Source organism: Panthera onca, chromosome D2 (assembly GCF_046562875.1).
Source record: "Panthera onca isolate mPanOnc1 chromosome D2, mPanOnc1 haplotype 2, whole genome shotgun sequence".
Taxonomy (NCBI): domain Eukaryota; kingdom Metazoa; phylum Chordata; class Mammalia; order Carnivora; family Felidae; genus Panthera; species Panthera onca.
In genome coordinates, this window is record NC_138349.1 from 47,801,365 (window position 1) to 47,816,902 (window position 15,538).

Genomic DNA, 15,538 nt, shown 5'->3' on the forward strand with positions numbered 1-15,538 from the left:
TGTTCCTATGGCTCTATTCCAGAATGAGCAAGCAAACTTTGGATGGAAATATACATCTCTCTACGTATTTCCTTCCGGGAGTACCCTGCTTAGAGCAGCTTCTCAAACCATGTGCCCACCTGCCCAGCCTCAAGAGCACCTGTCAAGGTGGTCAGCATCTCCAAATAGCACTACCATCACCCACATTGATTGTAGCTTTCTCTGTGCCAAGCCCTGGGTTCTATGCTTTGCCTGCGATATCTCATTATAGACACTTCCCCCAACCACCCAGGGAAGGGGGCCCATCACAATTTCTACACCAGAAACCCAGCCTCCACGGCACCTGGGTGGCTCAGCCAGTGAAGCAGCCGACTTCAGCTCAGGTCGTGATCTCACGGTTCATGAGCTTAAGCCCCACGTCAGGCTCTGTGCTGCCAGCTCAGAGCCTGGAGCCTGCTTGGGATTCTGTGTCTCCCTCTCTCTCTGCCCCTCCCCGGCTCATGCTAGGACAGTAACTTGCCGGGCTGGGTCAATGGCCAAGCCAGGAACCATCCTCTCTGCTACCACAGGGTGAGTTGTTAGAAACACTGGCGTCCCGGTCCTGGTGCCCCTTCTCTGGTTTGCAGTGGCCTTGACAGCTGACGAGTGTGTTGGTGAGAGGATCCTTTGGGAGCTCTGTCACTCCCAGAGGCCCCTCTCTCCGGCCTTCCAGGCTTTTGTGTTCCTCCAGGCAGGGCCCTGTCTCAGCCAAGTGGCCTTGGAAAGACATCTGTGTGTTGCTGCTTCTAACACTCACAAGGGAGTCCTAGAGCTGGGAAAATGCCAAGAGAGGGAACAAAACCGGTTGGAGGCAAGGTCTAGAATTCAAGCTAATTCTTTTGTAGTCTGAATGCATCCTGTCAGGTCCCTATCTGCCTCTAAAATCTAGTTCTTTCTGCAGAGAACTCTTAGGGCTGGCCGTGTCCTAATTGTGCATGACTGGTAACTGAGTGGGCCCGAGAAGGTCACCTTCCCCTCCTAGAGTAAAATCTTACCCATAATCTACTTCTATTCCAATCATTCCATGCATGTGTAGCCAACACCTACAACCTGCCAACGTCAGAGATCTGTGTTCTGTTAGTGCCTGGAGGACACAAGACAAATAAGCCCTTGTCCTGAGAGGCAGCACTTCTAAAGTTGTCTCTCAACTTGTCAAAGACCCTTTCTTGAAATAAAACGTTACCCCAGGGGCGCCTGGGTGGCTCAGTCTGTTGAGCGTCTGACTTCAGCTCGGGTCACGATCTCGCGGTTTGTGAGTTCGAGCCCCACGTCGGGCTCTGGGCTGACGGCTCGGAGCCTGGAGCCTGCTTCGGATTCTGTGTCTCCCCCTCTCTCTGCCCCTCCCCTGCTCGCACTCTGTCTCTGTCTATCAGAAATAAATAAATGTCAAAAAAAAAAAAACACAAAAAAACACAAAAAACAACGTTGCCCCAGATCCGAAGAAGGGCACATCAAGTCTGTCCCTCAGAAGGTATTTATGGAAGTGGAGGTCACATGCAGAGGATCCAGTAGGCAGAGTCCCACAAGGTCAGGTGGGGAATTTCTTCTGCTCTACTCATGGCTATCGTCCAGTGCCTACAATACATACGTGCCAGCCAACAGACAATGCCTATTCTTGGCCGACTGTGTCCAGTTAAGGATTTAACTCTGAGCTGGGTGCAGACATAACAGAGACCGGACCCTCAAGGTGCTACCTGGGAAAACAAGATAAATATCTCTAACACAATGAAGTCTGGGACAAATAAAGCATTGTCAGGGTTTAGGGACAGCAGCTCTCATATTCTGCGAGGAAGCCAACAGCCATCACAGGAGAGGAAGTATCTGGGAAGATCAACAGGAGTTTTCCAGAAAAAGAAGCCATCCCAGGGAGAATCCTAGGTTTGGTGCCCAGCTGGCTCATCTGTACGTTCCGGATACCAGGAACACCATGATGCCTGCCTTGCATTGCCGTGGGAGGGTCAAACAAGGCCAGGGTGCCCAGGCGTGGGCTTTGCAGCCACTAGCCAGCAAAAGAAACACAGACAGTGGTGCCCTACAAAAGCCAGCGACCTTTGAGAGCTTACAGCCCCACACAGACAGCGACACTCAGTGACAGACAAGTTGCAGAAGGAAGTCATAGGCAACCTAGGAAGGTGGGCTTTTGGGACTCAGCCAGGTGAGGCCCAGAGCCATTCGACACACAGAGACTAAACTCAGCCTCCTAAGGGCCAGCTCAAGCCTGCCATTCTCTTCCTCAAAGCCTTCAGGGGCTCCCACTGGACACAGGATAAAGGACAAATTCCCCTCCCCAGCCCTTAAGAAGTGTCCCGCCTGCCCCACTTTCTTTCCCAGCCTAATGGTTTCTGAGCTCCTCCCCATTATTCACTGGGCTCCACTGGGCTTCCCATGCTCTGCAGACTCTGTCCTGCTCGGCTGTGCTCAGCCAGCTCAGACCAACTGTGATGAACACACAGCCAGGGCAGCGCAGAAAGGCCAAGGCACTGACAGCTCTCGGGGTGAGGACATGGCCAAAGCCACAAGCAGGAAGCAAGTGGGAGCTCTGCCTTGGCCTTGGCAAAGCCAACCCTGGGCAGCAAGAAAAGGGATTATGGAAAAGGGACCGGAGTGGAGTCACACGGGGTCAAGGGCAGCTCCAAAACAACTTTCTTGGTTTGTTTTATTTTTTCTCTCCTTACGTTCCTGTTTTGTCTTTGAGATATAATTGACCTATAACAATGCGTATGTTTAAGGCATACAACATGCTGATTTGACACATTTATATATTGTAATTGTAATGATGGCCACGATACCATTAGCTAACCCCTCCAACACCTCTCATAATCATTTCTTTCTTGTGGTAAGAACATTCCAGATCTAGTCTCTTAGCAGCTCTCACGTGTATAACACAGCACTGTTCGTTGCAGCTGCTGTGCTGTGCACTAGACCTCCAGAACTTACTCATCTTCTAGGTGCCAGTTTGTGCCCTTTGACCATCATCTCCCCCAGTCCTTGCCCCCTCCCAGCCAGCCCCTGGTAACCATCATTCTAGTTGTTTCTAGGAGTTTCGCTTTTTTTGATTCAACACATAAGCGATATCATCATATAGTATTTGTCTTTCTCTGACTAATCTCTCTTAGCATATTATCCTCAAGGTCCAACCATGTTGTTGCAAATGGCAAGATTTCCTTCTTTCTTATGGATAGTATTTCTGCGTGTGTGTGTGTGTGTGTGTGTGCATACACACAGAGAGTGTGTATACATATTGTGTCTACACACACACACACACACACACACACACACACACACGTTCTTTATCCACTCTTCCATTGATAGACACTTGGGTTGTTTCCATATCTTGGCTATTGTGAGTAATGATGCAATAAACATGGGAGTGCAGGTATCTCTTCAACAGCTTGTTTTCATTTCCTTTGGATGTATACCCAGAAGTGGGATTGCTGGATCATGGGGTATTTCTATTTTTAAGTGTCTGAGGAAGTTCACTGTTCTCCACAGTGGCTGCACCAATTTACGTTCCCACCAACAGCATACACCGGTTCCCTTTTCTGCACATCCTTGGCACGCGCCACCTGGCTTCCCTAAGAAAATTCCAGAACGGCCCTGGGCCTCAGTTTCCACCTCTGTCAAAATGAGAACGACACGAACGTCTGCCTCACGGGGTTGTCATGGAGAGTAAATGAAACATATAAAAACACTATAAACTATGAAGTGTCCTGGAAAAGCGATGTCTGACTAAATCAGGCCCCTGGCTTTGATCCTTTCTTCAAATCTCTCGAAGCCTGAGTCTGGAGCCAGGGTGCCTAGATTCAGATCCCAGCTTCACTTACCAGCTGTGTGACGTGGGACCAGTTACTTAATCGCCCTGGGCCTGCATTCCGTCATAAATTAAACGGAGATAATAACAGTCCCTACCTCATAACGTTGTCATGAAGATCCAGAGAGCTCATAAGGTAAGCCACTTAAAACCATGTCAGGTACATATTAAGCACTATGGTTAAGTATTAGCTAAAATGTTTCTTTTCATCAGCCCCGGAATTGCCAGGTCCAAAACCGAGTTCCTGGCCAGTCCAGGAGGGGGCACCCTTGCTGGCCGATCATGGGGAATCCTCTCTGGGTCAAGCAGCTTACCCTAAATTCCACTTTGAACTCCTGAGGGATTGCTTCAGTTCCTTCTCAGAATCAGGAATGAATTCAGACTGTATCCCAGGAATCTGCCACAGAAAACCCTCAGCCAGAACCCATGGGGTATTTTTCTTCTAACCCAGTGAAAATAACTCAAACTCACATGAGGAGCCACAGTCATTTTCTGCCCTGAGCCAGCAAGTATCAAACTCTCCCCGTGGCCTGGCAGACCCACTGCAGAGGTGAGCACCCACACCAAGACACCTGCTTCTTCCTCCCACAGCCCATGTCCCAGCCCAAGGTGACGCCCCATGGGCCTGGCCAACAGGCACTGCGAGGCCTGCTCCACACACAGAACAAAGGGTGACCATGGCCATTCTTACTTCCAAGATAAGATCCGTGGTCTCCTTTCTCCTTCTGCTAATGGGAAACTGAGGCTCATGTCACAGTAACACTGAATGGATGGCTAGAACAGTGTGAAAACACTGAGGACTTCAGGAGAAAGGCTGAATTGAGATATCAAACGATAGACTAACCACAATAAGACACCACTTCACACACATCAGGGTAGCTCTTTCGTTTTTAATTTTTTTAGTTAGAAAAAAAAACAGTAAACAAGTGTTGGCAAGGATATGGAGAGAGTGGAACCTTTGTGCATTGTTGGTGGAAATGAAAACTGGTGCAGCTGCTGTGGAAAATGGTATAGCAGGTCCAGAAAAATTAAACGTACAATTGCCATACAATCTTCCGGATATATACCCAAAAGAATTGAAAGTAGGGGTTGAAACAAATTTTTGTACAGCAATATTCATAGAAGCATGATTCACAATAGCCAGAAGGTGGAAACAATCCAAATGTTCATCAAAGGACAAAGAGATAACCGAAGTATGGTATGTGTGTGTTTGTGTGTATGTGTGTATATACATATATGCATATATATATGCAGTGGAATATTATTCAGCCTTTAAAAAGAAGCAAATTCCTTGGGACGCCTGAGTGTCTGACTTCGGGTCAGGTAATGATCTCATGGTTTGTGAGTTTGAGCCCCACATCAGGCTCTGTGCTGACAGCTCAGAGCCTGGAGCCTGCTTCTAGTTCTGTGTCTCCTTCTCTCTCTGCCCCTCCCCTGCTCACACTCTGTCTCTCTCTCTCTCTCTCTCTCTCTCTCTCAAAAATAAATAATAAAACATTTTTTTAAAAAATTTTTTAAAACAAGGGAATTCCAATACCTGCTACAATGTGGACAAATCTTTAAGACATTATGCTAAGTGAATAAGCCAGACACAAAAGCACATCATATGATTCCACTGATATTCCACGCACGGTACTTACAATAGTTAAATACACAGCAAAAAGGAGAATGTTGGTTTCCAGGGGTTGGGGACTGGGTGGGACAGGGAGTGATTGTTTAATGGGGACGGAGTTTCAGTTTGGGAAGATGAGAAAGGAGCAGTGGGCATGGGGTTCTGGAAGATTACTAGTTGCTGCTCGTCATGAGACGTCTCTCTGGAGAACTTGTCCATGGTTCCTTGGGCCCTCTCTACCTTTGCCCAGATAGAAAAGACTCAGGGTAAGGGCGCCTGGGTGGCTCAGTTGGTTGGGTGTCTGACTTCGGCTCAGATCACGATCTCACAGTTTGTGGGTTCAAGCCCCGCATTGGGCTCTGTGCTGACAGCTTGTCCAGAGCCTGGAGGCTGCTCTGGATTCTGCCTCCCTTTCCCTCTGCCCCTCCCCTACTCACACTCTGTCTCTGTCTCTCTCAAAAATAAATAAACATTTAAAAAAATTAAAAAAAAAAAAAAAAGAAAGAAAAGAGTCAGTGTTTTATAGAATTCAGATGATCTGGTTGGTTACCTCCACAGAGAAACCAAATCCTTCAAAGCAATATCTATTTGTAGCAACCCCTTGGGTATAATATAATGTCCCCGAAAAATAGTGAATAATTGTATACATATATAATTTAAATCTTTATGGGTGCTTTTGCGTATATTATATATATGAGATATATTATGAAATTATAGCATATGAAATTATACGTATATATGAAATCATATATATATGAAAAATATATGAAAAAGCACTCATAAAGATTTAAATTATATATGTGGGTAGTTGTGTTTAACTTCTCCATTTTCTGTTCCACGTGACATTGGACAACTTAATTACCATATCTACACCTTACTTCCTCACCTGTAAAATGGGGACGTCCTGGGATTGCTTTGTAAATGAGGTACACGAGATACTACACAGAAGGGTCTTGGACAGCTCCTGTCACACGGTACAAGTTCATTAAATATTACATATTTATTGTTATTGCTGCCTTCAGTAAGGGGACTGGAATGCCTCCTTCAGAAAGGGTCTATCCCACTTAAGGCAACGGGGTGGAGGTGGGGAATTGGTGTAGGGTTGGGGGCTGGGTAGTCAGGAGCTCTTGTCGGGCAAATGGGGAAAATGAAATCTTTGTGGAACAGGGAGGCTTCCTGACCCCTGGGAAAGGACAACAGGCATTCCAGAGAGTGAAGGATATGCACACAGGCCCCTGGGCACTCAATGTGCTGGAGCAGCCATCACCTGCAGAACGGATGGATTTGGCACCAAGATGATGAACCCTGAGAGATGAGCCTCAGGGAAAGAAAGTGAGGCTCACCCCCAGCTAAACGTGGCCAAGGGAAGAAGACCTCTCTCCACCCTGACTCAAGTCTTCTGAGGTCACCACCCACCATGTCCTGCTGACGATTCTTGATGGCTGCCAACAGTGACCCCCTGTGGCCACCAGAAGTAATTTCAGGGGTTCCTTAAGGCCAGGGTAAACCTGGGGATGACTCTGCTTTGGGACAAAAGAAAGCCCCCAGGGATTCTTGAGCAATTCAAGAGAAGAGAGAACCCCAAGCAGGATATGAATCAGGCATGTGGAGACTCAGGCTGGCACTATTCTAAGTTGTAAAACCAAAACCATTTGGCACTCAGAACATGAAGAACAGCTCTAACTGGTTACATCCAAAGAGACATTGCATAATTTCCCATCCCATGAGTAGATAGGACAGGCCCTTCTTCTGTGTTATCTTTTCCTTCCAGCCCCACCCCATCTCCAGACCGCACTGCGCCTCCTCAAACCCCTGCGGGTTCTGCCTGTCTCAAGCACACAGCATTTTAGAATCACCCACATGAAACCCAGACTCCAGAGAAGTCTCCTTTCTATGGGCAAAGAGAAGGGAACCAACGTAATTGGACTCCATACTGGGCCTGAGCACACAGTTTCTCCCTCAGTTCTGACCACACCCTGGCAAGGGGGGAGCCAAGCAGAGCACAGATCGTGTGTTAAGGGTCACACCAGAATCACACGGTTCAAGGAGGGAGGAGAGGGGTGAAGAAGAACACAGCTCCAATTTTTGGAAAGTGTATCATTTACCAAGTCATGCTGGCTTGTCTCCAAATCTCTGGGCAGCTAGACATCACCTAACTCCACATGCCTGCAAGTTCACAGTTGAGACATAATTAAATGAATTTCTGCCTGGAATATTCAGAGCTTCTCAGAAGCCAGAGCCTGCTCTGCTATTTGAACTGAACAACTAACTTCATATTCTAGTGATACTAAAGGAAACAATGCCCTTTTTCCTCTAACTTGGAGAATTTAATTTAGGTGTTTTATCAAAAACTGCTGCTCCCAGGAGATGAATGGCCCACTATAATCTCTCATATTAAATTAATTGAGTGCAGAACGGCTTTGCTGGTTTTGAATGACAGGCTCCAGAGTTTAGCGCATCATTCTTCAAGAAAGCATAAAATAGGGAACCAAAATCGGGGACCTGAATTATCCTTTCCTCTGTCTTTTGGAAGGTTTTCCATTTTCCGCTGCCACGCTGTACATTAATTAGCAATCAGGCAGCACTTGAGCCAGAGAATCTCCTGTCTCCATCCCCAAGGAAACACCAGCCCAGCCCATAACGGTCCACCTCATCGTGTCACTACCAGAAGAGAAACGCTCCTGAGTGACACATCCTCCCTCTCCCTTTACCCTCCCAACAAGCCTCAACTCAACACGGATGCCCCCACTGTACAAAACAGAAACTGAGCAACTGAGCATGAACTTGGTCCACAGTCACACGAGCCAGTGGCAGAGCTGGGGCAGGGCTCCCAGTCCAGGGCTCCTCCCCCTCCCACACTAGAGTAGCCTCATGTGACTTCACCTTGTACCTGTTCACCATATTTTCAGTATAAACCTTTGTCCCACCTTCTTGTTTCTCCCCTCTCTTCTTCCGTTCTGAATCTAAATGAATTGTTCTTTAGCTCTTGCCTATCTTCCCTTTCTAGCCTCATTCTCGTCATTGTTCACCAGGAACCCCAGGCTGCAGCTGATTCAGAACATGTGCCGTGCCCTATGCACACGATGATGACCTTGCTTTTGCTCATTGCTGCTCCCTCTGCTGTGATGCCCTTACCTGCCTTCTTTACCTCTCCATTTTTCCCAAACCAAATGCCATTTCCTCCATGGAGGCCTTTCCAAATGCTCTATACACCGCGATCAAGTGGGATGTATTCTGGGATGCAAGGATGGCTCAACAGCGGCAAATCAATAACTCTGACACACCACAGTAACAAAAAGAAGAATAAAAATCACATGATCATCTCAGTAGATGCAGAAAATGCATTTCACAAAACTCAGCATCTTTTCATGATAAACACTCTCAAGAAATTGGGGATAGAAAGAATGTACCTCATAATAAAAGCCATATATGACAAGCCCATAACTAACCTCATAAGCCCCAGTGTGTGGTTGAAAGCTTTTGCTCTAAGGTCAGAAGCAAGACAAGAATGCCCACTGTCACCACTTTTATTCACCATAATGCTGGAAGTTCTAGCCAGAATAATTAGGCAAGAAAAAGATAATAAAAGGCATCCAAATCAGAAAGGAAGAAGTAAAACTATCTCTGTTTGCAGGCGGCATGACCTTGCACATAGAAAACCTTAATAATTTTACCCAAAAATTGTTAGAACTAATAAACAAATTAAAATGGCAGGATACAGGGGCGCCTGGGTGGCTTGGTCGGTTAAGCGTCCGACTTCAGCTCAGGTCATGATCTCACGGTCCGTGAGTTCGAGCCCCACGTCAGGCTCTGTGCTGACAGCTCAGAGCCTGGAGCCTGTTTCAGATTCTGTGTCTCCCTCTCTCTCTGCCCCTCCCCTGCTCATGCTCTGTCTCTCTCTGTCTCAAAAATAAATAAACGTTAAAAAAAAATTAAAAAAAAAAAAAAAAAAAATGGCAGGATACAAAATCAACATACAAATGTCAGTTGTGTTTCTATGCACTAACAGTGAATCAGCAAAAAATAATAATAAAACAACCCCATTTACAATAGCATCAGGGTGCATGAAACAGGCAATAGGGATTAAGGAGGGCACTTGTTGGGATGAGCACTGGGTGTTGTATGTAAGTGATGAGTCACTAAATTCTACACCTGAAACTAATATTACACTATATGTTAACTAACTGGAATTTAAATAAAAGCTTGGAAAGAAAAAAAAAAAAGAACAAAATACTAGAAATAAATTTAACCAAGGAGGCAAAAGACCTGTACACTAAAAACTATACAACATTGAAGAAAGAAATTGAAGAAGACACAAACAAATGGAAAGACTTACCTTGTGTTCATAGACTGGAAGAATTAATATTGTTAAAATAAATATACTACTCAAAGCAATGTACAGATTCAAAACAATCCCTATTAAAATTCCAATGGCATTTTTCACAGAAATAGAAAAAATAATCCTGAAATTTGTATGGAACCACAAAAGATTTCAATAGCTAAAGCAATCTTCAGCAAGAAGAACAAAGCCAGAAGTATCTCACTTCATGATTTCAAATTATATTACAAAGCTATGGTAATCAAAACAGTATAGTACTGACACAAAAAGACACAAAGGCCAATGGAAAAGAATGTAGAGTTCACAAATAAACTTATGCATATATACTCAACTAATTTTCAACAAAGGCACTAAGAATCCATAATGGGCAAGGATAGTCTCTTTAATAAAAGGTGCAGGGAAAAGTGGACAGCTCCTAGAAAAGAATGAAATTGAACTTTTATCTCACAGCATACACAAAAATCACCTCAAAATGGATTAAAAGCTTAAATGTAAGATCTGAAACTGTAAAACACCTGGAAGAAAACCTAGGAAAAAAGTTCCTTGACATTGGTCTTGGCGATGATATTTTGGATATGACACCAAAGGCAAAATTAAACAGGTGGGATTACATCCATTCGAAAAGCTTCTGCACAGCAAAGGAAGCCATCAACAAAACTAAAAGGCAGCCTGTGGAATAGGCAAAAATCTTTGTAAACCACATACCTAATAAGGGGTTAATATCCAAGATATATAGGAACCCATGCAACTCGATTAGCCAAAACAAATAACCCAATTTAAAAATAGGCAAAGGACCTGAACAGATATTTTTTCTTCAAAAAGACATTCAGATGGCCAACAGGTACGTGAAAAAGTGCTCAACGTCATTAATCACCAGGGAAATGCAAATCAAATGACACAATGAGGTGTCACCTCACACCTGTTAGAATGTGTATTATCCAAAAGACCAGGGGTGCCTAGGTGGCTCAGTTAAGCAGGTGACTTCGTCTCAGGTCATGATCTCATGGTTTGTGAGTTCGAGCCCCGCGTCAGGCTCTGCATTGACCGCTCAGAGCCTGGAGCCTGCTTCAGATTCAGTGTCTCCCTCTCTCTCTGCCCCCCACCCTGCCCCATTCATGCTCTGTCTCTCAAAAAACAAATAAACGGGGACATCTGGCTGGCTCACTCGGTTAAGCATCCGACTTTGGCTCAGGTCATGATCTCGTAGTTTGTGAGTTCAAGTCCCACATCGGGCTCTGGGCTGACAGCCTGGAGCCTGGACCCTGCTTCGGATTCTGTGTCTCCCTCTCTCTATGCCCTTCCCCAGCACTCACTCTCTCTCAAAAATAAATAAACATTAAAAATAAAAAAAAATGAATTAACGTTTAAAAAATTAAAGAAAAAAGACAAAAGATACCAAGCATTGGCAAAGATGGGAAGAAACTAGCACCCTCATATACTGCTTGTGGAAATGTAAAACGGTACAGTCACTTTGGAAAACAGTATGGCAGTTACTCTAAATGCTAAACATAGTTACCATATGACCTAGAAATTCCACTCCCAAGAGAACGGAAAAATACGTGCACACAAAAACCCACCAATGTTCACAGCAACATTATTCATAATAGCCAAAAAGTAGAAACAACCCAAAGGTCCATCAGCTAACAAATGGATAAACAACATGGTGGCACATGCCTACATTCAAATTTTATTCAACCACAAAAAGGAATGAAGTACTGACCCAAACTACAACATGGCTGGACTTGAAAGCATGCTGAGTGAAAGAGGTCCGACACAAAAGGCCACGTAACGCATGATTCAATTTATAAGAAATATCTGTAATAGGCGAATGCATAAGGACAGAAATTACATCAGTGGTTTCCAGAGGCATGGCAAGAGAAGGAATAACCAATGTGTACAGAGTTTCTCTTTGCAGTGACGAAATGTTCTGGAACTAATAGTGGTGAAGGCTGCACAACGTAGCGAGTATACTAAAAGCCACTGAATTGCACACCTTAGAACGGTGAATTTTATGTCATGTGAATTGTATTTCAATTTTTCTAAGGTCTGTTTGAGGACTCTGGCATGTGGTTGAGAAAAGCTCGAGGACCAGAAGGCTGGCGAGTAGAAGTCACCCCACATCTCCGCTCTCCCTGCTGCGGGCCTGGTTCCAATCATCTCTAATGTGTACCTCGGCAACAGCCGCCTCCTCCCTCTCACTCCCAAGCCCACTTCTGGATGCTTCCCACTGTCCACCTGCATGAACCATGCCTTTTTATTTTCCATAGTTTTTGATGTTTTCACACCTGAACCCAGAGAGACTGCCCCTCCCAGAGTTAGCCAAGTCCCAAAGATACTAAAGGGCTCGTGTGCAAGTGTGCCTTTCATTTGTAAACCAGCCAATCAAAAACCTACATCCCAACCATTTCCTTTATCTAGTTCTTATACTCTGGGTCACTATCCACATGCCCCCATCACCCCAGAGCCAGGTGTCAGGCAACCAGAGACGTCCCCTATGCCCCAGAGACTGCAGAAATTATTCAAGCCCAGCCAATCCTAAACCTGCTTACCCTGCCTGGCCCTCCCTTTCCCAAGCAAACCACAGCAAAGACTCTGGCCCACACTGTCCCCTGGCTCCCACCGCCTCCTGACTGGCCCCAGGCCTTCCCCCACGTAGCCCCGCCCCCTCGAGTAAAAACTGCCTCCTGCAAGATCCACATCTCCACATCTGCATGTGACACCAGACCTGATTCAAACGAACCCCGAGCACATATTGAAACACCACCTTGCAAATCTGGTCCCGCCTTCCCTCTCCCACCTAACTTCCCGCCACCGACAGCCTCCAAGCCTTTTCGCCACCCCCGTACATCTCCACCCTCCTGAGCACCCCACACTCTGGTTACCATGCCTTTACACCTGCTGGGGTCTCCATCTCCTACGCCCTCTCCCTCCTCCACTTGTTTGCCTCAGTTGTTCCTGTGCCCCCCATCAAGCTCCACTCCGTAATGCTGCGTCTGGAAGCCCGCCAGGATCGCCACTCTCTGTTCCAGCAGTACGTGCTACTTTCCCCCTCCAAGCCCGTCGCCTGTGAGTCTGGCCCATGAGTCCCTCCAAGATAAGCACCATGAACCCTCATTTCTGGATGCCTAGGGGTTGGCCAGTGAAGTACTGGTAAATGTAGGGTTTCGTTTTTTTAGTGTAAGAAATCTCCCCCCTAGGCTGAGAGCCCTTACCCTCTGGGTCCTCGGCAGGGCCGCGCGCGGGGGTGGCCCCGACTAAAGGCGTGTGGGCCGCGCGCAAGAGCAAACCGGAAGGAGGACGGAGCACAGACACAAGTGGGAGGAGGGTGGGCGGGGAGGCAGGCCCGAGTACTCACGCTGCTCCTCCCACTCGCGCTCCTCCTTCTCACTGGCGTGGCTCTGCAGCTGGGCCTGCTTCAGGGTCCAGTAGAGTTCCTTCGCCCTCTGCTCTTCCTGGAGGCGAATCTGCTCCTCTCCCCGCTTCCGCTCCTCTTCCTCTTTCCTCTAAAATATCATGGGGACAGAAGGGCGTGAGGTCACGAGAGAGAAGCGCCCCTGTGCGGCTGAGCAGGGCTGAGCCGATGCGCGGCGGGGCGGGGTGGGCCGGCCCGGGAGGTGGCGGCGGCTCAATTTCCGGTTCTGAAGCATGAAATGGCAACAGTTCGTTAGGCCTAATCCAGGCAGCGGTAAGGATCAAATGGGTAAAAACACATGGAACAATGTGTAGACTCTAAAGCTTTCTGCAAAGAAAAGGGGACGCTGGGCCATCTTGCATTGTGGGGGGGAAGGCGGGTAAGTAGCCGTCTTCCTGGGGGCCAGTGAAGCAGGATAGGACCATGTCCTAACCTTATGTCCGAATAAGGTATTTCAGAGACAAGCAGGGTTGCCCCACTTCTGCAATTGTTGTCCCTCTTTTAATCTCCAAAAGGGCTGTGTGTGTGTGTGTGTGTGTGTGTGTGTGTGTGTGTGTGTTTCCTCTACCTTTGGTCAAACGTGCATTATATGCCAAAGGCTCATTTAAAAAACCAGCCAGTCTATGGGGTGCCTGGGTGGCTCAGTCGGTTAAGCATCTGACTTCCGCTAGGGTCATGATGTCACGGTTTCTGAGTTCAATCCCCACCTTAGTCTCTGTGCTGACAGCTCAGAGCCTGGAGCCTGCTTCGAAGTCTGTGTCTCCCTGTCTCTCTCCCCCCTCCTCTGCTCATGCTCTGTCTCTCTCTGTCTTTCAAAAATAAACATACATACATACATAAATGGAAGAAAAAAAAAACACCAAGTCTCAGGGTGCCTGAGGGTGGCTCAGTTGGTTAAGCATATGACTTCGGCTCAGGTCATGATCCCATTGCTTGTGGGTTCGAGTCCTGCATCTGGCTCTGTGCTGATAGCTCACAGCTACAAGCCTGGAGCCTGCTCCAGATTCTGTCTCGGTCTCTTTGCCCCTCCCCCTCTCAAGCTGTCTTTGTCCTCTCTCTCTCTCTCTCTCTCTCAAATAGACATTAAAAAAAATTTTTTTTAATACAATAAAAACCGGCAAGTCTCCAAACCACTTCACCCCAACCTACCCCACCCTTCTCCAGTGTCCAGAGGCCACCATTCTCCCTTATTTTGGCGGCTCCTTCGTGTGATTACATCTCCGTCTGCCTAATGCGGCTAATATTTTGATGTATCAATTCTAGGTATTAAACTACTGCCTTTCATTTTTGCTTCATGACTATTTAGCACTAATGTTTCTCACACAGGTACACACCCAAACTTTCCCTCTCTTCATCCTCACAATGTCGACATCGCTCTCTGTGGTGAAATCAATGAGTCAGACTAAATATGGCTCACTGCAAAGCCAGAGTGGGGCGCTGTGATGTTCTTTAGCCTTCTAACACAATCTCTGAAAAGTGGGTTTATGTCTCACAACCTACAATCTGCCTTTTTCATGGGCAACGGTTTTTTCTTAAAATGATGATTGACAAGTCATTACTTAACTAATAATGGCATCTTATATTTAGTAAAACATGGTAGTATGATGGCTGTTTCTTTCCTGAGTTTATAATTGTTTTATCCTGAAGTTGAATATTGAGTTTTCCCAAACTTCTCTAAGACCTGTGGTAGATCTTTCTCTGTGTTTATTATTTTTTAAAGATTTTTTAAAATGTTTATTTATTTGAGACAGAGAGAGAGAGAGAACACTAGTTGGGGAGGGGCAGAGAGAGAGAGAGGGACAGAGGATCTGAAGCAGGCTCTTTGCTGACAGCAGAGGGCCCAATGCGGGGCTTGAACTCACAAACCGTGAGATCATGACCTGAGCCGAAGCCGGACGCTTATCCAACTGAGCCACCCAGGTGCCCCACTGTGTTTATTATGATAACAGATAAACAGCAGTTACTGTTTTTCCAGGATCATCACTGCCCCCAGATGCCAGCCTCCCTTTTTCTCCCAACTCAACTGGTTGTTACCGGAGTCTCCTGTCTGTCCACCCACCAGGGACTCATTTCTCAGCCCTCCCTGAGTTGAAGCTCTTGTTTCTTTGTTCCTTGTTCTTTTTCTGGCCCCTTCGTCATTTGGCAGCAACAGGACTTCTCAGCTATGGACGCACAGAGAGACACTCACTGAGTCTTAGCTGAAAACATCTATATGCTGTCCTCAGATATAACAGCTCATTTGGCTGAGCATAGAATTTAATTAAAAATCATTTTCCTAAAGCAGAATTTAGAAGACTTTACCTCCTAGCATCCAGTACTGCCACTCGGATTCTCAATCTTCTGCAT

The 15,538-nt window shown here is 46.4% G+C and overlaps 1 protein-coding gene across 2 annotated transcripts in view; it reads right to left on the reverse strand.

Moving 5' to 3' along the window:
* Positions 1–15,538, reverse strand: part of SH2D4B (SH2 domain containing 4B) — a 65,332-nt gene that overhangs the window by 32,931 nt on the left and 16,863 nt on the right. For both annotated transcript variants that reach the window (XM_078434481.2, XM_078434480.2), the window contains exon 3: positions 13,136–13,283. In XM_078434481.2, coding sequence (XP_078290607.1) covers positions 13,136–13,283 — 148 coding nt within the window. The remainder of the gene's footprint in view (positions 1–13,135; positions 13,284–15,538) is intronic.